Source organism: Plasmodium knowlesi, assembly GCF_000006355.2.
Source record: "Plasmodium knowlesi strain H genome assembly, chromosome: 14".
Classification (NCBI taxonomy): domain Eukaryota; phylum Apicomplexa; class Aconoidasida; order Haemosporida; family Plasmodiidae; genus Plasmodium; species Plasmodium knowlesi.
This window is the reverse complement of record NC_011915.2, coordinates 62,349-87,115: the sequence shown is the minus strand read 5'-3', so window position 1 is coordinate 87,115 and position 24,767 is coordinate 62,349. Positions and strand designations below refer to the sequence as shown.

At 26.8% G+C, this 24,767-nt stretch overlaps 4 protein-coding genes across 4 annotated transcripts; 2 read left to right on the top strand and 2 right to left on the bottom strand.

The window, feature by feature from the left end:
- Window positions 1-3,916: 3,916 nt before the first annotated feature.
- Window positions 3,917-5,322, bottom strand: PKNH_1401700 (uncharacterized protein; the record flags this gene model as incomplete). Its single annotated transcript, XM_002261872.1, has 2 exons — window positions 3,917-4,801; window positions 5,209-5,322. The coding sequence occupies 2 exons, from the start codon at window positions 5,320-5,322 to the stop codon at window positions 3,917-3,919; spliced, it is 999 nt and encodes a 332-aa protein (XP_002261908.1).
- Window positions 5,323-8,688: 3,366 nt separating this feature from the next.
- Window positions 8,689-9,782, bottom strand: PKNH_1401600 (Plasmodium exported protein, unknown function; the record flags this gene model as incomplete). The annotated part of the gene is made up of 2 exons (XM_039113627.1): window positions 8,689-9,483; window positions 9,708-9,782. The coding sequence occupies 2 exons, from the start codon at window positions 9,780-9,782 to the stop codon at window positions 8,689-8,691; spliced, it is 870 nt and encodes a 289-aa protein (XP_038970000.1).
- A 6,418-nt stretch (window positions 9,783-16,200) lies between these two features.
- Window positions 16,201-17,481, top strand: PKNH_1401500 (lysophospholipase, putative; the record flags this gene model as incomplete). The annotated part of the gene is made up of 1 exon (XM_039113626.1): window positions 16,201-17,481. One exon carries the CDS (start codon window positions 16,201-16,203, stop codon window positions 17,479-17,481), a length of 1,281 nt encoding a protein of 426 aa, XP_038969999.1.
- Window positions 17,482-20,999: 3,518 nt separating this feature from the next.
- Window positions 21,000-21,762, top strand: PKNH_1401400 (Plasmodium exported protein, unknown function; the record flags this gene model as incomplete). The annotated part of the gene is made up of 2 exons (XM_039113625.1): window positions 21,000-21,179; window positions 21,319-21,762. 2 exons carry the CDS (start codon window positions 21,000-21,002, stop codon window positions 21,760-21,762), a joined length of 624 nt encoding a protein of 207 aa, XP_038969998.1.
- Window positions 21,763-24,767: the final 3,005 nt, after the last annotated feature.

Genomic DNA, 24,767 nt, shown 5'->3' with positions numbered 1-24,767 from the left:
TAATGTATTGAAAAAGATATGTGATCTCAAAATTTTCTTAAAACATTATATCATTTTTACGATTCAACTGGAAGAAAAATAAAGAGTGGAAATAAATAGGGTTTTAAAGTAAATTAAGCACTCATAAGAGCACGGGACTGGGAATAAATTAAATAAAATAAAAGCAAAAAAAAACAAAAAAAAAACATAAAAAGAAAAAGAAAATAAAAGGAGCAGAACAAATCTGGGAAAAGTACATATATATGAACAATCGCAAAATAAACAAAACAGAGAAAAAAAGGAAATTTTTTTAACCCAAATAATTATTTTAAGAAGAGCCAAACAAAATGTAACATGGATTTTATCCTTTTTCGTAAATTTTTTAACTGATCTGATATATTTCAATTTATATTTAAAAAAACAGCTCTGTACATAAAATAATCAAGCGCGATTATTAAAAAAAAAAAAAGAAAAAAAAAAAAATTAAAACGAATAGATTTCTGCAGTATGTATTATTTTATATACATAAATATAATTTATAATTAAGAATGCTTAATGTGCAGAATCGCCAGCCATTGTGCATAGGTTAATACGCATATATCTTAGGCATATTAGGAAGTCGAATATTTATATATATATATTTTTTATGATGTTATAAATACTTTTTTCATCCTTTTTTTTTTTTTTTTTTGTACTATTTTTTTAAAAGGAATTTTAATTTTTTCGTACAAATGATTTATTCCATTGGTTCTGCATGTTGCATGGAATTATTTTAAAGGAAGTTCCTATAATTAAAATTATAAATTTTTACAATGATTTTTGTTTCTTTTTTTTCTTTTTAAGATATAAAAATACTGGTTTATGAAGAAATGTTTATGTGTTCAAGGGCAACAGAGCATAATATAATTACTTTAATGAGAGTTTATATAATAGTTTTGTAGTTATTTGGTTATATATTTGTGTTCGTAATAAAAACATTGCTTCCTGCGCGTGTGTTAGATGATAATTGTTGTTATAAAAAATATATGTGTAATATTTGTTGAATGTGGAAAAATTATAGAACATGTAATTATAAACGTTTAGTTGTTTTTTAGTAATTTCATACTGTACGTACTCTTGGCAGGAGTTAATAACGCTTATTTGCTTTTATTATATAACACCTTTGCTATAACATGAACAATTGTATTATAAACGTTAAGAAAGAAAGATTGGTTATGAAGAAACACGGTGAACGCACGAACTTAAAATAATGTATAGATAAATTTGTTCCTTCTGAATTATGTGCAAGTGAATCTAAAAAGAGAGGATGCGGAAATGCTCGTTATATAAAAATTTTGTCATATATAAATTAGTATACATTTTGAGAAGGGGGACGATATAGGCCGTTTTTGTATAAATATATATAGCTAATACATGTATATATATATATATATATATATATATATATATATATATATATATATATATATATGTGTGTGCGTGTGTGTGTACGTAAAAGATTGATATAACTGGTGTATTATTCTGCTTCACGATAAACGGAACAGAGATAACGTTACCCTACCTGGATAGGCTTAATAGGAATTTTCGTTCGACCATATTATTTTCATTATGTTTGCACTATAGAAGTAGTGTACACGATGAGTAGTTCCTTTTCATCCATAGAAGAACTATATTTTCGCGCTTGTTTTGGAAGGAGACGCGCTTAATAAAGGTGCGTGTTAATAATGGGCTTATTTTTAATAAGCGTGCCTTACATAATAATATAAGCAAATATTTAAAATTAATATATCCTATTTTTAAGGAGAAGGAAATGTTGACATTTTCACGTATTTGTATTACAATTCTACGTCAGTGTAATTTGTAGATAAGTCTACAATTATGTTATGTGTAATTAAATCTATTTTAATTTTTTTTTTTTTTTTTTTTTAAGTATATATCCCCTTTGACATAAAGCTGATGTGCTGTATTTTTTTTTTTTTTTTTTTACGCACGCAATATTAAGCACCTAAATTAGCTTTTAAAATTGGCAATGTATCCACAGTTCTGTCGCTATGAAATGTACTTACTACTATACCACAGCACGTGCACCATTTAAATCATTTATCCAGGTGTGTTGCACATTTAAGCATTTCCTTTATAAATTGTAATATTTATTGATACTACTTACGGGCTTTATATATGGGTAGCAAAGTAAATATATATAATTTTGTTTTCTCCTCTAAGAATGTGTTGATGCCATTTTGTTGGCATTTAAAATGTTAAAGATATTAAGCTTGTTTTAAAAGTCTGAAATGTATCAATTCGTGAAAAAGGACAAAGGCATTCAATTCATGATATAAAACAAATAATTTTATGATGCATAAAGGCAAATGTGTACATTTATTTATTTTCACTTTTATTAGTTCAATAAATTCCACTCGTATTTTTATTGAATCATGAAAATATTTTTACGAAAGCATATAATTTCTTAACATCACTACGTTGGACCATACATAATAAAATGTTATTTAATTAAAAGGAATAGCCGAGTTAGAATGACGAATGGTGTTAACTCATTATATATATCGTTCGTCCTTATCGGTCGGAATATTTCAAAAATTAATCCACTTTTAAAAAATCACAAAAAAAAAAAAAAAATGCATAAATTATTAATTCAAAGATTTCAGGTAAATTGCTTAATGAGAGAATATAATAATAATGGGAGTAATGATAAAAGAATAATAAAAAGTATTTACTAGTACTTCAGTTAAGTTCCGAAAAATTATGTTTCATGAAATATCTTTATTAGTTAAATGTTTTTAAGACAAACTCCCCACACAAAATAGGGATGAACTATTTTAAGAAACTGTACTCCATATATATAATATGAAAGCACAAAATTTAACGATGTAGATTAAGTGAAAGGAAAGAGATATTATATCGCATATGTTTTCAAATGCTTACGGCAAATGTAAATATGTTATGAGAATTTGAACGGAATATAACGATAGGGCGATATATTTATTAGAAAGCTAAAAAAAAATAAAAAAGATAGCAGTAATGAAAAAACAAAGGTTATATATTTTCCTGTGCCACTTTATTCCAGAACCAATTGTTGCTGTTTTTTTTTAATTATATTATACAATATATATGGGGGTGGGGAACATGCAGAAATAAACTGAAGATTTCTAAAGGCTAATTTATTTCGACAGGCAGATATGCTGCTGCTCTATACATTTTTCACACGTAGGGAGAGAAAAGAAAAGACTCTCTTTTTTCCAGTGCACAAATTTGAACCCCTCGATTTTTGCAAAAGTATATAATTACTGCTACCATGGAAGTTATATTCAAAGGATATTACTCTTTATTAATTTCTATAATCTTGTTCTAAGTCCATGATAAAAAAAAAAAAAAATTAAAAGTGCCATTTTCCATATGGATATATAAAACAACTTATAGAAAAGGTTGAAGAATATATAGCACACAAAACTGTTTCTATAAGAATAAAAATCAATTATCAGTCAGTACGTATTATTTAATACAAGGATTTGTAAAATACATAATTTTCATGGTGGTCTATTAATTACATATATACACAGACATACTAATTAGTACGTAAAGAGCATATATGAGCGAAAAGGTAAGTTGCATTCTTTTGATACATTTTTAGTCTTTTAAAAAATAATTTTCATTTTATGCACTTTTCCTTCACTATTATTTGTCTCATCCGACGTTTTTAGGGGGGGAAAAAAACTCCCCTCCCTCCATTCTGCTCCTTCATTTTGAAATGGAGAAAAAAGGAAAACAATATATTTCCATGATTTTCAATTCGTATATTTACACACATATAAATCCATTATCACTTAGCAGTTTCATTGCACCTTTTTCCCTATCCATGTAACAGCAGAAGGGATAACTTTGTTTGTTTTTTCTATTACACGTTATGATAGAAGGCTTCTTAGAAACAGCAGAGAAGTTTTCTTCTCCAACTCTTTCTTTTTGATTTCTTTCCTTTTCCACATTTATAATATCCTTTGTCCTCTTTTGCATTGATTGGTTTTGGTGTATAAGGTCTTAGATCTAATCTTCCGTATTCTCTTTGTATGTATGGTGGATTTGTTCTAAGATTTTCAAAATCATCCATTAATTTAACATCGTAGAAGTTGTTTGCCAACATTTCTCTATATTCATTATGTTTGTCCATAATTTCTTTGAGTGCTTTTTGTAATGCCAAATGTGGATCCCAGTATCCTTTAGGATATTTAGCAATAGCTGATGGGTCTCCTTCCAAGGCGCGTTCTCGTTCGTTAAATAAATTAACATTTTTTTTTAAATATTCAAAATCTCTCGTTATTGTCGGGTCAAATTTTCTGTAGAAATTGTTTATCCTTTCTTTATATAAATTTGCTACAGCTGGTTGTTTGTATGTATCTGTAGAACGTATACGTAGGGTTCCATCATCGTTATATTCAATTTTTACTTCTTCTAATTCTTCTGGATCTTCTTGTGCTACTTCCTGCGCAATTTCCTGTGCAATTTCCTGTATAACATCTTGTGCCACTTCCTGTGCAACGTCTTGTGCGACTTCCTGTGCCACTTCCTGTGCAACATCTTGTGCAACTTGTTCTATAACTTCCTCGTGTTCTACAGGTGCATCCTGTTCAGTAGCCTCCTCGTATACTGCAGGTGCATCCTGTTCGATCTCATCCTCGTATGCTACAGGTGCATCATGTTGTACAGCCTCCTCCTCTAAAGCTTCTGCTAATGACCTCAGAGCTCTGGAATCGAATGCTTTTCCGAGGCTATTGTTCATAACACTGTACGAATTACCATCATATTGGCACTAAAAAAAAGAAGAAATGAGATGGTGAGGGAAAATGATTTTATGTTCATAAAATTTGGATATAAAAAAAGAGAAGCAAAATATTTTTTTATTTACATTAATTGAAATGGATAGTGAAAAAAAAAAGAAAAAAAAAAGTACTGAAGAGGTGTGTGGAGGCATAAAGTATTACATAGTTAAAATAAAATAGTACAAAAAAGAAAAAACAAACAAAAAAAAAATTACTCCCCTCTTGGAAAAAAGCGTGTGCATAGAGGAATATATGTACGTTGAGAAATGATGGGCCATCCGGGGGGGGTTGTCCCGTTTGTCCCTGCCCTTTTTTTTCTTTTTTCCTCTGTTACACAGATAATATGCCTTTCGCTTCTTTCACTTTTTTCTTTTTTTTTTTTTTTTTTCTTCCTTACAGAGTTGGAGCAATTTACAATCCAGATTAGAAGGGTGTACAAGGAAACCTTGGTGCAAAAGAGAAAAGCGCCGGCTTTCCTCCCTTTCTTATTTTGCCTTGTTGCGACAGGCATATTGTTGATATATACTAGAAAAAAAAAAAACCTATTAATATCTTAGTTGAAAGAACGAATTTATTACTCGTATTTTAATAAGAATTATAATAATCTCTTTTACGTATTGTTCAAAATTTATTAAAACTTTACATATATTTCTCTAAAAGTTCGAAAGCAACAAAAATCTACAATTAAAAGTAAAAAAACGAAAAAAGGAATTTCTTTATTTAAAAAATATAAGGTCAAAAAAACAACTATATATTAACAGTGTACAGATTATAAAATATATGTTCTGTAGAAGTTAATACAAAATTATTATTAAAACTAAATATTATAAAAATGTTATAAAAAAAAAAAAATTATAATTTATATTTAAAAAAAATTTTTTTTCAGAAAAAATAAAAACTTATATATATTGAATGGTAAGAAAAGAAAAAAGAGAAAAAGAAAGAAGAAGAATTAACAGCTTTATAAATAGCTACCTCCTGAAGAACATAGAATCAATCTGTTGTACCACCATATTTTGGTTAGAAATGAACAGATTTATAAGGCTGAAAAGTTGTTTCGCGCGGAAGAGATAATTGGTCTTACTTGTTGTATAATGGAATCCGAATTGAATAGCTTAATAGAAAAAAAAATAATAATAAAGAATAGTAAGCGTTATAATAATAAATAGTGTATATATAACAAAGTCTGCGTTATGAATTAATTTGGTGAATTGTGAATATAGCTAATTGATTGGCTTCTTTTTTTTTTTTCTTAATTGTTAATTACATGTACATATTATATTTTATTAATTCCAGCTTTTCTTTCTATAATGAATCCATTCTGAGGGGCTATATAGCACTAAAAAAATAGATATTATATTATTTGGTTCTTATTCGGTTAGTAATAAAGTAACAATTTGTTCTTTGAAACTTGTTCCTATAAATAGCTTTTTTAAAAAATGAAAACGAATTAGTTTATATGTACTACTTGCTATTCTGACAGGGCGTTGCTTCCTTACGCTAATAATCTACATAGGGAAGCTTCAACGTCAAGAGCAAATGTATTATCATAAGGAGTTTGCATTATTATGTTTATGTTTATGTTTTTCTTTTTTCTTTTTTTTTTTTTTTTTCATGTATGAACAGTTGACATTATATATAATTGCAATAACATGAAATAAGTAAAAAAATAAGCAATGAAAAATGAGGTACGGAAAGGAAAAAATGCAAGGAATGGGGCGGGGAGAGCCGCTGAAAGGCCATCGAGCATATAATATTATAATATATGCATAAGGAATAAATACCAAAAAGCTAGTAAACACATTTTCGCTACAATTTAAAAATTAAATATATAATTCAATTTTTAATTCACACTATATATGATGTAACATTTGATTATGTAAGATACATAGTTATACTTGATGATAAAAATGATCGATTTCTCATGAAGGAGTTAATTATAATGTACATGAATAAAAGTATGAATTGTTTTCTTGGGCCACGTATATAACATTCAACACGGAGTAAATGTTTTTTTTTTTTTTTTCTGTTCTTTCTTTACTGTACTGCTAAGGAAAAAGTCCAACGGGGTGTTATTCAGACAAAGAATTTATTGCGGCCAAATAACTGAAAAATTATTTAATCAGTTAACCAAGCATAATCAACGAATTAGCTTAATCAATTTAATAGAAGTGTTCAGCAAATTTTTTGTGGCCCTCATTCAACATTAGCATATATAAATTGTCAAAGGATTATAAGGTAAAAATATAAGGGCCGAAAGGAAAAAGAAAAAAAAAAAAAAAAAAAAAAAGGAATCCTCTTTTTTCCTATAGCGTATCGACTGTTTTTAACAACACATTTTGTATGTGTTATACTAAACTGACTATATAACATATAACGTACTAAAAATGTTTCTTTAATGGTAGAAAAATGTACTACAGGGGGTTAGGAAGAAAAAAGTCGCATTGTATGCTGAAATTATTTAAATAAAAGTGAAAACTTGCAAGTCTTATATATTTTTAAGCCTTAATTCTTAATTCTTAAAATATATATTTTGCACTATATCGAAATAAAAACAGTAGACAAAAAACGTAAATAAGTTCTCCTCTGTTTGAATTTAGAGACAAATGTATAAAAAATATTGTGGTCCATCAAATTAAGAAAGGAACTCTTAGAAATACACGCCGGCGGTTCTGTTAAAATATGAGTTATTTTATACATTCCGCCAAAATTATAATTACATAATAATTTAATTTGTAGTATAGTTAATGATATACCTCTTTCTATTACATAAGAATAAATTCGTTTTACACCTACGCATTATATATTACCCCGCAAGGTGTGGCCAATTTTTATTAGCATGTTCAGGACATGTCACCTTTCTTAACCTTTTGCGCAATTCTTTATCTATAGGATAAAATTTCCCCCTTAAGTGTAATTTTTTTTTTTACGATTTTATAGTGGAAGTTGCAAAATTGAAACTACAACACAGTACAACACAACACATTGCACTCTTTTAAGAACCCCAAAATGTGATGCTGAATTTTTTTTATTTTCTTCTTTTTAAAACAAGTGATAAATTGAGCTGGGGGAATTTTTTATTAAAGTGAAATGTAGCAGAACTTTTTCCACAGAGAACCGTTGCTAAAAAGTGTGCGTAAAATATTAACATTAAAATAAAGAAGTATTTTTTTTTTCTATGTAATTTGCGCATTCCGCGTCAAAAAGTGATGATAAAAATGGATCGGAAAAATATAAAAATAAAATTCTCTCTACTTTGAGTTTTAAATAAAACTCCGTAAAATATATACACAACTTATTATTTTCTTAGAAGAAAAAAATAATGTCACTATGCATGATAAATTTCTATCGCGATCTTTAAACAAAGAAGAAAAATTATATTTATAGGCTAATAAAAATATGTGTTTATGTTTGCAAACAATAGGTTTAATTCTAAGCATAATCGCGTTATCAATTGTATCAATGGTGTGTTTCGTGAGGAAAACAAAAAAAAAAAAATAAATAAATAAAAAATAATGCATTAATTAAATACTTCCTTTCAAAAAAAAATCATTACACACTAGAAGAAAAGAAGTTATAACTAAATATAAGAATAATGATAAGAATTCAAATAAGTGTTAATCCATCCCCCAAATGTTAATTTTATGGGGAAAATAATGTGACGTTCAGAAATTCATTTGTAATCTGAACGAAAATTTAGAATAAATTTAGAATTACATGGAAAAGGTGTAGAATTCTTTTCCTCCAATATATATATATATATATATATATATATATATATATATATATATATATATATATATATATATATATATATAGTATACATAAAGACAATAACGGTTGAGAAATTTCAACGCTTCATTTCAGTAATAACTTTTTAAAACATTTTTATATCGTCTGTTGAGTCATCCATGCTCAGTCTGGAATGGCGAGTTTCATTTTCTTCGTTATCTATTTCACGTTTTAATCGTTGTCGGAAATTATTTATAGATCGTTGTGAGATATGTTCAGGGAATCTTCTAAGTCTTCTGGAGCATTGTACGTATTTGTAAGCAAGATAAATGAAAGTGAAAAAAGATGTTAATGCAAAGAAGGCAGGTAATCCTGGTGCGCTAAAGTAGGTGCTGGAAACGTATGACAATAATGCAAATAACAAAACAGGGGTAAATACTTTATACTTATATAGAAAATTTTTTAACTTTTGTGCCATATTTCGACCTCCTACAAATGCATTAGAGCGGGCATAATATTTCGATTTTAATATATAGTACATTTCTCGTTCTGTTGTTCTATCTATGGCTCTTAAGGTTCTTTTAATTTTTCTCCATAGACGTTTTCTATATTTTGAACTGGCCCTACGTATATCACTACATTTCACTTTACCCATATAATAATTTAACTGCGCCCTAGGATCTATATTGTTAATAATTTCAGTTATTCTTGGTGTAAATTCTTTGTTATTATTAAGGTCCTCTTCCATCATATCAAAGTAATCTTGCGTCAAGGCATTATATCTATCTTTATCATAACCTTCATCATCATTCTCATCAAATTTTCCCACATCTTCCGTTTCTCCATTTTTTTCCTTTTCACTAAGAGATCGAATAGCTCTAATATCTGATACATTAACTTGTCTGTTTTTTTGCCATGAATTCGCAAAGGACACAGCTGACTGGAAAAAGAAATAAAGGCAGAAAATTGGAAGATGTTTTTTTTTTTTTTTTTTACTTTAACATTCTACATACATTCATTTCAGTACTGAAGTGCAAATGTGGTGCGCACTCATATACACAACGAAATGGGAAAGGATACAGAAACGGAAAAAGAAACAGAAGTATAAATATAAATATAAATATAAATAGTTCAGCAGTAGTCAGTTTATTCATTATATCTTACGTTGTCAGAATAACTCCACGAGTTATTTGCAAGGATAATTGTGATAATGTTAATAATGTATCTGAACTTATTCATTTTTCCTTAAAATTATGTGTAAATTTAATAACTTTATTTATGGTAAATTATTTATACTGTAAATTTTCTGACGGTATCTGAATATGATAATTCACTTTTTATATTCAATGATATTTAATGTAATTATTTTATATATATATTTTTTATATTTTTTCCTATTTCACAAAATTCTGATATATTTTTCTTCCCCTTCGTAATTTAAAAAAATTGTAATATTCATTTTGAAAGAAAAGGGACTAAGAAAATTTTTCTTTTTTATAAATGTAACAATTTTTTAAAAAATATATTCTTTTTCACTACGCATAAAAAATGTATACTTTTTATATTTGGAAGTGAAAGTATAATTATTTTATCAAAATATGATACATTTATAAAATAATAACTGAATTACGGTTTTAATAAAAAAAAAAAAATAATAAGAACTTTACTATATAATTATTTTTAAAGTAAAAATAATTACAGTTAAAAGTGTTCTTTGAAGAAAATAAACCCTTATAATAAATTTTATTACTTATTATATTGATCCTTTTTTTTTTTAAAGCAAAAATTTGGGTAGGCGCCATTAATTTCATTATTTATAGTATAAAATAATTAGAAAAGAAATCAATTAACTTTAAATAAAAAAACATATCAATATATGGTTTCCTTTAATAATTGTCTAAGCGCATAAAAGCAAGTAATTACCATTTCCCTTTATCGGAATATTAGATGCCTTTTATTTATAACTTGTGGAACAATGGAAAAAAGGGGGGAAATGACGAAAAAAATGAGAAATGAAAGTATATATATTAATAAATACAGCAATTTTAAATATAATGTGTAACATATAAAATAAATACCTAATGGAATATTCCCTTATAATCGAAAGCAATTAAATTATTTCGTATCATTGTTCTTCTATATTAAAATAATGCAATTTTCTTTGTTATTTCCTTTTATGGTAATAATTAATAATTTATTTTTCCTGAATGCCGTCTCATTTTGCGATAAATTAATTCATTCTTTATTTTTAGGCAAAGAAAATAGTTATTACTGCATAGAACATATTTTAGTATTCTAAATAATTTCTTTAATTTTTTTTTTTTTTTTCGCTTATATTTATATGCAGAGTTTTAGGTTAACCTAAGAAAGAATTACATGTAATTTCTGTTATTTCTACGAAATAATTTCAGAGGGTTCTTGTTGTTACCGAGCAGCTGTGTAATAATTTGTTAATGAATTTGTATGTGCTCTTTCTTGCCTTTTTATTATAGCATAATTTATGAAAAGAAGGCATGCATGTAAAAATATAGCATTATAAATAAGTATTTCAATTTATGAAGAAAACATTCCTTGTTTTGCTGAAGAGTAAAATAAGAGACTACTTTTAATTATGTTAGGTTGGAGGTCGGGTAATTATAGTGCAATTTTATAAATGACTGGGGATGTATGATTGAAATGTACTTATGAAAAATTCTGTATGGTTCCATCATTGTGCCGTAAGCCATATTAAGTACAGTATACTATACCATATATAAAGAATAGCATGGACACACCATATTTCTCATTGTATTCGCTATTGTGTAAGCAGGAAGTATCACAACATAGAGTAATATATTATTCATGTATGATAATTCTGTTTTATTCTATGAATTACATGTGCGAATTGATGACCACAAAAAAATTCTAGAAATGCCATCTGATCGTTGTGGTGGGGGGGTAAGAAAATCATTAATTACGTAGAAGTTGTGCTCCTTGTTATTACATGCTGGGATATATTATGCGCAGTTTCATTGTATACAATTTTCGAAATAATTATAAAAACGAACCAATGCTCGTACACCTATTTTTATGCATCAATGTATATGCATTTAAGGTTTTTAAAAGTGTGCAAACTGGAAAAATAATAAAATATGTTTCACATTATAGAGGTATCTTTAATGTACGAAATAATTACTTGCAACTTAATATTGTTACATATAAATATATATAATTTATGAATATATAGGTGTCACCTAGAATAGCATAAAGAAAGGTACATGCAGGATATTCTGTCTACTGTTACTAAATGCCTTCATTTCGTTAAATCGTTAATTTGGTTCAACCTGTTGTGAGTCTAGAAATAATAATGAGTTTATTAGCATATCTTACGTCCATATATATTTTAAAGTACACAATCCATATAATGGTATAGACTGGAAGAAGTATGTGATAGCATATCGACATTGAGTGCAGCGTAGCATGCGTATTAAAGATATTTGCACTACTTGGACGCGCTTTTATTACACCTTAAAGGATGAAGTATAGTACTTTATTTGTAATAGAAGAAAGCTATTTTTTTTTTTTTTTTTCCTTTTCTCAAGTTGTACGTATTCGACATACACATCTAATTAAATCTATGAGGGTGTATAATGATGGCATCTTGTATGATATCATTTTATCACCATCAGTGTGTAACATCCCATTATGTACAACCTTTTAATGGATTATTGTATTCTATTACTTAATTATTGTAAAAAAAAAAAAAAAAAAAAAAAAATTTATAATAAGATGCACGTGTTTTAACCATTGTACAAAAAAGTATTACATTGGAGAGAAAGAAATAATAAAGTACACGTAATTCTATTATAAAGGCATTTGTATGGGGATATAGAATTTTTAATATGTCCTATTAAAGGCAATATGAATAAGGTTATGCTAAATTCAAAATGGGGTGTTTAAAAAAGAATTGTAATAAAAGATGAAGCATACACTTTAATAATATTGTACGTAAAATGATAAGAACATAATATATAAGAAGGAAATTTTTTAAATGTGTTATTTTCACTTGCCGTTTTTCATTATTATATGAATAAGAATGTATAGGAGAACGGAGGTGGGTTATGTTGGAGTAGTAGTGTCCTATTAGCTGTTTAATACAGTTGAGATGGTGGGTTGGATTTTCATGTTCGAGACATATTCATTAAATGCGCCTTGTGGTATACTTTGTTTATTTATAATGAATATGTTCTAACTCATTTTTTAGTAACTAGTGTGCATACGAACTGAATCTTACGATTCTATAGAATATATGGCGAATTATTTCATTTCCTCGAAGAAAATGTAATTCTGTTGATTGTTTACGATATTTCTGAGAGTTATATTTTTCTTCTCCAGAAAAATCATAGATTGAGTTAAAGTTAAAATAAGTAGTGCGCGAGGTCTGAGCGTTTCTGGAAAAATGTGATATTATGGAATTTACACTTTAACATATATATATATATATATATATATATATATATATATATATATATAATATTTTTTAATTAGAGGAAATTTTATTAATAGAATCGTAATTTTTCAAATGATGAATCATGGTAGAGAAAAAAATAGTGCAACAAACATCGCAAACAAGCTGAGCATAGAATGTATGCTCAATTAAAGTATAGACATAGTTTAAAAAAAAAAAATCTCTAAAAATTACTCGTGAGCAAAAGGTACATGTACGGAGGAATTACCTTTCACACTTATTGCACACTTAGTATGTTAATGGGTATATTATTTTATATAAGAGGAATTATTCATTCGTACGTTTTCGGAAAACACTGAAAACGTTCACACGTTTTTTCTTGGCTGAGGAATTCTGTCCATTCGTTCAGTACTTGTGTCTAAGGTTATTCGATGTGTTTATTTTATCGTGCGTTAATCATGTGTATGTGTACATATATATGTACATGTATATATTTTTTGCTCTTGTTGGATCGAATTATTGTATTGTTCCATTCATACACTGTTCTGCTTGATCACCATGTTAGGCAATTTCCCCTATCTGTATGTCACATTGTCTTTTGCGAAATTTTGATTCATTTATTACCTTGTCGGTATGTGCTTCATACAGATTTATTTTTCATTTTAGCAAATGTGTCGCTTTTTTTTTTTTTATATTTAAATAAATTTTCCATATATGTAGAGTCAAGAAGATTAATTTGTGTAAGAATTAATATCGATGGAAATGTTCTGCATTTTCATCTAAGTGCACAGCAAAAACCTATAGCGGTATTTTATACCACTTGTTAATATAGGATTCTTCATAAAAAAAATTTTTATCCACAATTTTGATTACCATGCTTTTTCTAATATGACATCAATAAAGACGATTTACTTCTCGATTTAAAGGATTGTGCTGTCTATGATGTGTTTCTTATCCATTTCTTTTGTGCCATTTATATCCTTTTGATTTTCAACGGATTCGAGGAATAGCATTCCAAGGCCATTTTATTTCACATCCATACTTGGTGCGTCATTTCTGCTTCGTTCATTGCCTTTATTTTTTCCATTTTTTCATCAGTTTTTCCTGTTTCCAATTCTTCGTCTTCAAATATATCTTCTGCTATCTAAAACGATTAAAAATGAAAGAAAATAGGATTAACAAGGATGGTTTGCATGTGTACATATATATATTCCTTGCTAATAAACTAGTACATCGTGAGCAAGAGTACATGTGGTTTATGCATATTTATATTTATGCATAATTTGTGCATAATTTTTATATTACCAAATGGAAATTTTCAAAATAATAATTCGCCAAGAGCATTGAAAATAAAGCCAAAAATATGGTTAAGGTGAGGGATGCTGTATTAGCTCTTGAAAATGCGGTACAGCCACAAGTACCACGCTTTGGAATTAAACTTCCCAAAAAATTAAGTGCAGAACTTCCAAAAGATTCTTCCATTGCAAATATTTCTTATGTTTATGAATACGATTGAAAAGGGAAAATAATAAATAATAATAATAATAACAAATGGGAGATCTTAATTAAATGGAGAGAAAATTGAAAATGTGTGCTAAACTTCTGTCAAATTAATAACACCACAGGACAATATTATGCTATTCAGAAGAATTGAGAACTTTACAGTGAAATTACAATATATGGTCGTCTAATAAGAATGGTACCTTGTTCTACTATAAAAACCTATAATGAGAATAAAAATATAAATACATGCCTTAAGTATTTGTACAAAGATTATGGAAATAAGAATAAAAGAGAAAAAACAGAATTATGCTTTTCCTCATAAATTACTTTTGAAACATAGAATAAATAAATGCATGTTACAGGACACATACATTCGGTGATATATTCATATTACATATAAAAACTTTCATTTTAAATAACATGTAACTCCTCCAAAAATCGAATTAAGTTATTCACTCATTTTATAATTACATATGTATATGTTAAGCTTTTAGGATGTCATTTTTTCTTTATATTTAAAATGATAATTTTGTATAATTATTGATACTTTACCTATATATCAAATGGGGGGCTTAATACAAGATATGAGAATAGGAATAATTACATATATACAAAGCATGCTAAAAGGTATAAATTTTTTTAATATTTAAGAAAAATTATTATGTAAGTATAGTCTATCACATATTGGGGGTTGGAGTGTCTGCGGGTTGTGATTTAGTTGAAAAATTGTTTATCATTATAAATGGTATAAATATGAGGAAGAAATGTTTTATATATATGTTACATTACTATAGAACAAAAAATGAAATATTCCAAGAAAAAGGAAAAAAAAAAAAAAATTTATAATTGTAATATACGGTTCTTTAAATCTTTATATTTCTGGTTCAAATGAATAGGTATTCTTATTCTCCTTTCGACAATTTTCTCACAAATTATTTATTACAAAAGGAAATTCAGATAATTAGAATAGAAGTATAATATAAAAAAGTATAAATTAAAAACAAAATAAAAGAGTATTTTACTTATGTACCAAAAAAGTAAATTCATTCTGCGAAAAATAAAATAAAATAAAATTTGTTAGTCAATGGATTCATTTTAGAAATATCTTTTTCTTTTGTATTCGGCTACTTCTGATCATTTTTTTATATATAACTAAGTTACCGCACGTCTATGATCTGTAATCTTTTTTTTTTTTTTTTTTTCTTTTTTTTTTTTTTAAACGCGCAATTATTATAATAATATATATGTTCCTGCTTTTTCATTTATTTTAGGTTTTTTTATTTGTTCTGATATATGGGGCCATTTATCAATTTTAACTTGTTACATGTATTATTTTCTGTTTATTCAAATTTGTTCTTATTAAGCAACCTTGTTTTAAATTAAAAAATTTTTTTTTTTTTTTTGAATGATTTAAAATGGATTTACATTTTTTATGTTAAGTTATATTACTATTTTTGTTTAAGTATGATTTTACTTTTTTTCTTAAGGATTTTTTGTTCATATTTTATTATACATGTATAGTAGAAAGGGGCAAGTATTAAAGGATCTGTTTGTTCTGAATAATTGCAAGTTATTCATAAGGGGGAAAAAAGAAAAAAAAAAAAAAAAAAAAAGCGTAATTAAGTATATAGATATGGGCCCCTCTTCATTTTCGATGTTGTGAAATAGTTTTTTTTTTTTTTTTTTTTTAGTATTTTAATAAATAGAATGGATGAATGTATTTCCCGTGAAGAAGATAACAACACCCCAACAACTACTAAAGTAGACGGCAATCCCAAACTTGGTGCTTTCTTTAATAAGGATGGCTTATTAATGTCAAGCTATGGGTGGTTAGTAAAAAACGCGATAGGTATTATACTACTAATTCATGGTCTAAATTCACATGCAAGATTGACCTTTTTACGACAGAATGTTGAAATAGTAGATAACGATAAAGTTATATTAAAAGACGCAAATAATTATTATGTTTATAAAGATAGCTGGATAGAACATTTTAATAAAAATGGATATTCAGTGTATGCATTAGATTTAGAAGGTCATGGACTATCTGACGGGTGGGGAGATCTAAGTCTGAATATTAACAAATTTGATGATTTGGTGCATGACGTAATACAATACCTTAATATAATTAATGATGATTTATGTTTAGAGGAGAATGAAAAGAATTCGAAGGCAATTTGTGATAAGGCTAAGGAGTGTACTACTTTGTGTAATTATGACAATGGAAGTAATAATGATAAATGTAAAAGGAATGTGCGGAGTAATAATAAACGCAAAAGGGAGAAAGCTTCCAAGGGTACTAATAATCCTCAAAGTAATGATAAACCCTGCTCTAGTAAAGAACATACGAATAATAAATGTTCTTCCCTTCCAATATACATACTTGGTCAATCAATGGGAGGAAATATTGCTTTAAGAACATTGCAAGTGTTAGAGAAGACACAAAATAATGGGAAAGGAAGATTAAACATTCAAGGTTGTATCTCATTATCAAGTATGATTTGTTTTCAGAAAATAGCTTCACCACGTTCATATAAATATAAAATATTTTATTTACCATTTACAAGATTAATTGGTAGCCTGTTTCCAACATTAAGACTTGCCACAAAAATAGGATTTCAAAAATACCCCTATCTAAATCAACTTTCTAATTTTGATAATATTACCTCCAAAATTGGCTTAACCTTAAAATATTGGTGTGAACTTGTAAAAGCAACGAGTAACTTAGAGAAAGATATGCGATACATGCCTAAAGATATTCCTATATTGTTTATTCATTCCAAGGAAGATATTTTTTGTTTGTATAGAGGCGTAGTATCATTTTTTAATAGATTAGATAATGATAATAAAGAATTGATTTCACTAGATAATATGGAGCACGGGTTAACCACGGAGCCTGGAAATGAAATAGTCTTAGAAAAAATAGTAAATTGGATTAAAAAATTAAAAACAAAAAAACAAATGACGAAAAGTTTGAAAAATAAATAAAAGAGAAAATTATTTCATTTTAATTGATAAAATGTTTTCAGACATATGTAAGTTACCTTAAAAAAGAAAAGAATATTATATGAAATTTGATAATTTCCACATTATACATGTGCAGGCACAATATTTGCAACTTTCTATTTGATTTTTTTTTTTTTTTTTTTTTTTTTTGCTTTTTTTTTGTGTTCCAACTTTTTTTTTTTTTTTTTTACGTTATCTATTTGAAGTAAATTACATTTAACACAATTGATATCTTGAAATGTACTTTACATTTATTTTTATCCCCCCTTTTTAGTAAAAAGGAAAGAAAAAAAAAAAAAATGTTTAAAATTAATACTAATTCTATATTAGAATTTTATTAATTTCTAAAAATTAAAAACGAAAAATTAATCATAATATAATATGGTACTTTCATTTTATATTATATATCCTACTGCTTAGGGAGGTATTGCATAAATAGCGCGAAAACCATGGAAGGAGTCAAATTATTGATCATTTCACTTTTACATCTATGTATTATAATTTTTTTGCAATTATTGAAATGCTTGAAATGTACGTAGGATATTTCCTATTCTATGTCAAATGAAGCGTAAAATAAAAATTCCTAGAATTGATCTTTTGCGAATAATTCTCATGCGTCGATGGGAGTATATGCATATGCGAAGAAGAGAAACATTGGTAAATAAATTTTACCGAAGTTCGCAAAAGTATGTTCCATATAATAAGAATATTATAAGGCGGAGAAAAGACAAAAGTGGAAATGTTCTTTTCATGTCTATTGAATTTTATAAGGTTGTACCTTACCTAAAAAATGATAATAATATCTTTTAAAAAAAAAGGTTTAAAATGTTAAAAGAGAGAATTTTTTTTTTTTTTCTCAAGGATTCCTGTGACTCCTGTGCGGATAAATTTTAACGGAATCGTTTTGGAAATTTTGTCACATTAATAGAGCAATGATATTAGACGATGCGTTAATGACTAATGCGGCTTTATTATATTTCCTTATGGGAATCCTAAGGAAGTCAAATTAAAATTCTAACTAAATTTAGTTATATATACTATGCCAAAATGTGTGTAATCTTTTATGTAAATATGTGGAAATATGAAGTGGAAATTCTATGCCTCTCCTACAGAGGTAGCATTCAATAGAAGTGTACCAAATAAAGAATAAAGTTTGTATGTACCAAAGGGCATGAATAAGAACGTCACGATTGAACCATTTTTTTTTTTTTTTTTTACATTTTTTATACCTTAATTTCTTACTACAAAGAACTGTTGTTAAAACGTGTATTTATATTTCTCCGTCTCCATCAAATAAAGACGATTACATGAACTCAGCAATAGAAAAGCGTAGGGGTCGAAAGAAAACAATAGAATGAGAATTATATCATTTAAAATAAAAATTCATCACGTCAGTTGAAGGTCAATCATGTTATATAGATTCAATTACTTCTTAATAGCATTGTGTACGTCCTATTCCTAATTAGTATATTAAAACGTTACATTTTGTGTGCATATATAGATTCTGTTATGCATGCATCAGAATGCCAATTGGTTAATAAAATTTACCGTTAATCATTTGGCGCATCGATATGGTGCTCGTTAATGTATCACGCACAATGTACAGACACGCGTACTGTCAAAGGATGTTCTTCTGAAAAAGGAACAAGAGACTTGCGTCACGTGAACCTATTTTTGCAAAAAATGGGATATAATTAATTGAGGTGAAAATGAAAAGCAGGATATATGTATATATATATATACATATATCCGTTTCTGTAATAAGTTGAACCTTAAAAGAATGTTTTTTAAAGAATGATGGTATAAATATACGATAACATTACAAGACCAAATGTTGTATTTTCAGAAACAATAAAACATGGAAATGAAATTTACGAGTTGCATAATTTCGGAATGATTAATCGAAAAAAATATACGTAATCGTCTTTTTGCTGTTTATACGTAACGGAATCATTATAATAATATTTCAGTAAAACCAATACATTTGATCACTTAAAGAATTTTACATAAAGGACGAAATTTTCTAGAATAAAAAATTAAAATTTTAGAAAATTTAGAAATATTTGGAATTTGCCCACTATCATATACTACGTAGTTTGTCTGTACTATTTTAAAGACAATTTATTTTACTATTATTACTATTTTGTAATTATTTCCTCTAAGTTATAAATAAAGTAAAATAGTTCTGTATATTTTTATTTTATTTTTTTTTCTTTATTAAAGCAGAACTAAAAATTTTCCTCTTGGAAATTTTTAAAATATTTTTGGATGCATTATAAATTAGCCCCCCCTTTCATTGATCCATTCTTGTTTTATTAAATATTTCGTATCATGATATGTATATATATGCAAATATATATGTATAGATTAGTATTATATTACCTTAGTACATTGAAATTCCATTTAAACTATCAACTATGAACGTATTCCCCTAAATGTGGTACAATTTCAGTAAAAAATATCGTCATAAGGGTTAAAATATGGATCCACGGTGATAAATAAAAGCATGCGGAATTTTTTATTAAATTTTGATTTTTTCTCATTTCCCCCCATCAATTCGTGACCCAATTTTATCATTACTTTGCACAGTAAATTTATAAATATTATAAAATTCAGAAAAAAAAGGAGAAAAAAATGCACAAAAAAATGTTGAAAATAATCGCATTTTCCGTAGTTGTGACTATACTTCAGAATATGCAAATGAAATACAAATATGTCATTTCCATTGAAAAATATAAATGTAAACAGAAATAATAATATTTTTATGTATTTATTCTTATACCCATTTTATTATATATATTTTTTAAAAAACTAAATCTTCCTATATTTATCGATTTCGTAAATTTTATTATTCCTTATTGATCAAGTGTAATCTTACATTGCCAATTATTAAAAAAAAAAAAAAAAAAAAAAAAAAAAAAAAAAATACTACGCCGTATTTCGAAAGAAATTCATGATCCATCCCACGATAGAAAATATTATAATAAGATTGGATAAGTTGCGACTCTTATATATATTCTTCATAAAACTGGTGCTAATATACAATTTTTTTTTTTTCTATTATATTGTCTTATATTTAGTAAAGTATTATTTTTTATGAATAATTTATTACTATTATTATTTAATTTACTTTTTATAAAAATAGTTCCTTTTATTGGCACAAGAAAGAAAAATTGATAAAAATTTAGAACAATCTTAAGAAAAAAAAAATATATAATTTATTATGACGTAATATAATTAAATCTATAACTAAATAAAAATTTTACTTAATAAATATATTAATTAATTTCATTTTAATAAATGCGTTAAAAAGTATCATAAGGTTTTTTTATTATATATTTTTGTTTAAAAAAAATAAGCGTAATATAAATATACTGATTTTAAATGCATTCGTGAATATTCATTTACGCTATATTATACTGTATGAGCTTTAAAAATTTTTTCCTCAATCTTTTTAATCTGAATTAAATTAAATTGAATTAAAAATAATAATTTCCAAAATGTCGAATTATAGCAATTACACGAAGAATCAAAATGAAGATAAGAACAGGAGTTCTGCTAGCAGATCCAGCGGAAAAAATTGCCTAATCAAAGGAACATCACTATGTTCATTAAACTCCCTTATTAAGGTTTCTGCAGTTACCCTCGTAATTCTGGCCCTTCAATACTCCCACAAAAATGTAACTTAAAAATGAATATGCTGCAACTTTTTTTTTTTTTTTTTTCTCTATATATTCTAATTTTATTAATATACCAGTGAATGTATGCTTATCCTTACGTATAATTCATGTGTAAAACATTTCTATTACCATTTTTAAGGAGTGTGGTCCTAATGGAAAATGCCTAGTTAGCGGATTAGAGTCAAGGAATGCAAGGAACTTATCTCAAATGAACCCTAATTTTGGAGGATCAAGAGATAATTTACATTTTCCTGGTGAAAATATGAATGAAAGAAGAAACAACTACAACAATGGTAATTTTAATAACCCATGGGGAAGTTATGAAAACCTGGAATCACCATCTCACTATGATAGTTATTATGGCAGAGAACCCTCATATATGGGTGAAGAAAACAGGAATGAAATTAATATAAACCAGTTTAATTCAGGACTAGGCCAAAAACTTAAGGAAAATGCTATATATATTGTACCTGGTATGATAGCAAGTTATTATGCATGGAATAGTTTAGGAACACAGACATTTTTAATGGTAGCAGCTATTATAGGAGTACTGTTGTTTGCCAAGCATAATAACTCTAATTAAGATTGGCATATATTTATAAGAAAGAAGGAACTGATAAATTTACTATGTACATGGAAATGAAACTTTAAATTTTATATGTTATTAAAAACCAGAGTTTGTAAAAAAAAAAAAAATGACAAATTTAAAACCCTTCATGGGTGCACAAAATTTTGACGTTCAAAGGTTTGTTGTGTATGTAAATATATATAGTGAATATTCTATATTTTTAAAAAATAAACTTCATTTTATATTTTTTTTATAATAATATTTTTTCTACATAAGATATCTTAGCAGTAGACGTATTATTTCTTCTAATGTATGTATCATATTTATGTTTTGTCATTTATACATGCTTGCATGACAATTGTAAAGAAAAAGGTCGTTGTATTTTCTTTTAAGATAACCATAATTGTGTTTATAGAGAGAAAACGGAAAGAGTTCTACATATATATATATATGCACATGTAAATATACATGAACTATTATTTTTGGCGTTTTGCGCAAAGAATTCTGCAATGATAAATACAACTTTTTACGTTTAAATATGTAGATAGAAATAATTTAAGAGGTTCGCGTATTTTGATATTTTAACTTGAATGTATCCTTTAAGTATTCACGTTTTATTAGCATTTTTGAATTATATTTAAATGCATGTAAGGATACTTAGGGATAAGGCACACTATGGTATATTGTTAAAAATATAATAATACATTGAAGGATAGAAGAATCACAATATATGGGATAAACATATTTCATCAAAAAAGGTAAAAAGTGAGTGAAGTTAAATCATTTCGTATAATTATTGGAACTCTTAATTTGAAGTTTATGGGATAAATAGTACCAGATGTTAACTAGTCCTTGAAACTCACTTTTCTATTTTTGTAAATTTCATATATATATATATATATATATGTACTTGCTGGATATTTGTGAATAGGAAGTCATTGTAAATTTATTATCCTTTTTCTGTGTTGGCGGGAATAATGCTGTTCCATGATTCCACCTGGACCAAATTGTCTATAGATAAACGAACAACACTTAATGAGACGAAGTAAAAATGATAAGAAAGGAGGCATATATTATACGTGGGAATTATTTTAAAAAAGCAGCATCTCTGTTCCCTATTGTGCATATACATTTTTGAAATTTGCGATCGATTATTTTGGAGACTTGTGCTAAAAATTTTTGCATGTAATGGAACGGAAAAACCTTTAAGTTTTAGGATCTCACTATAGTAGGAACTGGGCGAAAACACACAATAAATTCGAACTTTTCATTTTTATAAAGGGTTAAATAAAACCTCATACGCCTTTAAAAGAATTATAAAAAAAAAGACACGATTTATATTATATGGAAAATAGTGAAAGGGAAAAGTTGTACGGAGCAGAAGGGGGATTAACCTTTCACTGCACTTTTTCAGTTGAAAAAAACTAGTTGACTTCGGGTTATACTCCTTTTTTAACATCTTTCGATTACGGAACCACCATTAGAGGATATTCATTTTATTTAAATTATAAATTCAACTTCAGTAGAAGTACAAAATATGCTCCAGTGTGTCATAAACGTATGGAGAGGATAGTAGTATGAAAAAAAAATGCTGATCAGGGAAATCATTAGACAAAGCATCGGTACAAGGGAAAATATTTTTTATGATGGAAAATGGAAATATAATTATATATATATAGGATATATATGTGTGTGTATAATTGTAACAGTTTGTGCAGGAAGAAATATATGTAAGCGTTTAAATTTTACAAGATCGTTCAATTAAAAATGGGGTTATTTATTCAGTTCTTTATACCTTAATGACTTTATGAAAAATGTTACACTCAATCGTGCGTTTGTAATATAGTATTATACAAAACGATAGTGTTATATGAATGAATCGTCACAAAGTGCGCGCAGTGTACATTGGGAAGGGGAACTACTATAAATGTGATAATTCTTTGTAGCTTTTGCGAAAGCAGAATAGTATACACTTGAAAAGGAGAATAATTATAAGAAGAAAAAACGGGTGATGGTAACCCAAACTTATATGATGGTAAAATTTATCATAATGACAAGAATTAAAGGGGGAATTAGGTGAAACTGTCAGTATATAACGATTGTACTAATTATTGTATCCATGTCGTGGAAGCAATATTTACATAAATAGATAATGAATAAGTATATTGAAATGCCAAGGAACATTTGTTGTGACACACACTATGCGCACAATCGTAATTACACAAAATAGGTAAATAAGAAAAGGGTCATAAAAATAAACGAAATGTGAAAAAAAAAAAAAATAATAAATAAAATAAAATAATAATAAAGCGAATTTAAATAGATTAAAATATCAACCATACGTAATATATTCGGAACAGTAAAATAATTTATACTATAAACATAAAAATTGATGCATGTAATTGAATAAAATAAGTAAATACATATACATAAGATTAAAGAACAGATCGAACGGTTGAGAAGTTCGAAAAGAAAATGGGTAAATTTAAGATAAAATGTGGATTCACTAACAAAAAAGCAGAAACGCAATTTATGCTATAATAAGTTGTACCAATAATATGATCATGGAAAATGTTAAATAAATATAAAAATCATTCTTTAAAATGCGAATAACCAGAATAGTTACGTATGATTTTTTTTTTTTTACTTAATTTTTGATCAGTGTTTGTGTAACAGAATTGTATTAATTGTTTATTATATGTTTAATAGTGAAAAGAAATGTTCAAATTCGTTACATTTAATTAGCCCCTTTTTTAAGTTAAATAATTTTCTGTTCATGCAACACAAATATACAACACATATGTAAAGTTTTTTTTTCTCTTTTAATTCGAAAGAAAAAAAAAAAAAATAATAATAAAATACCCCCTCAAATAGCATTATTCGTTCCATTAAAAAAATGTGCTTTTGAAACCGAACTGTCTTGAATAAAAAGTAAATGTATATATGCATAAAAATAATTATTTTTGGAAAATTTTCCTCAAAAAAAAAAAAAAAAAAAAAAAAAAATCCCAAAAGTGCAA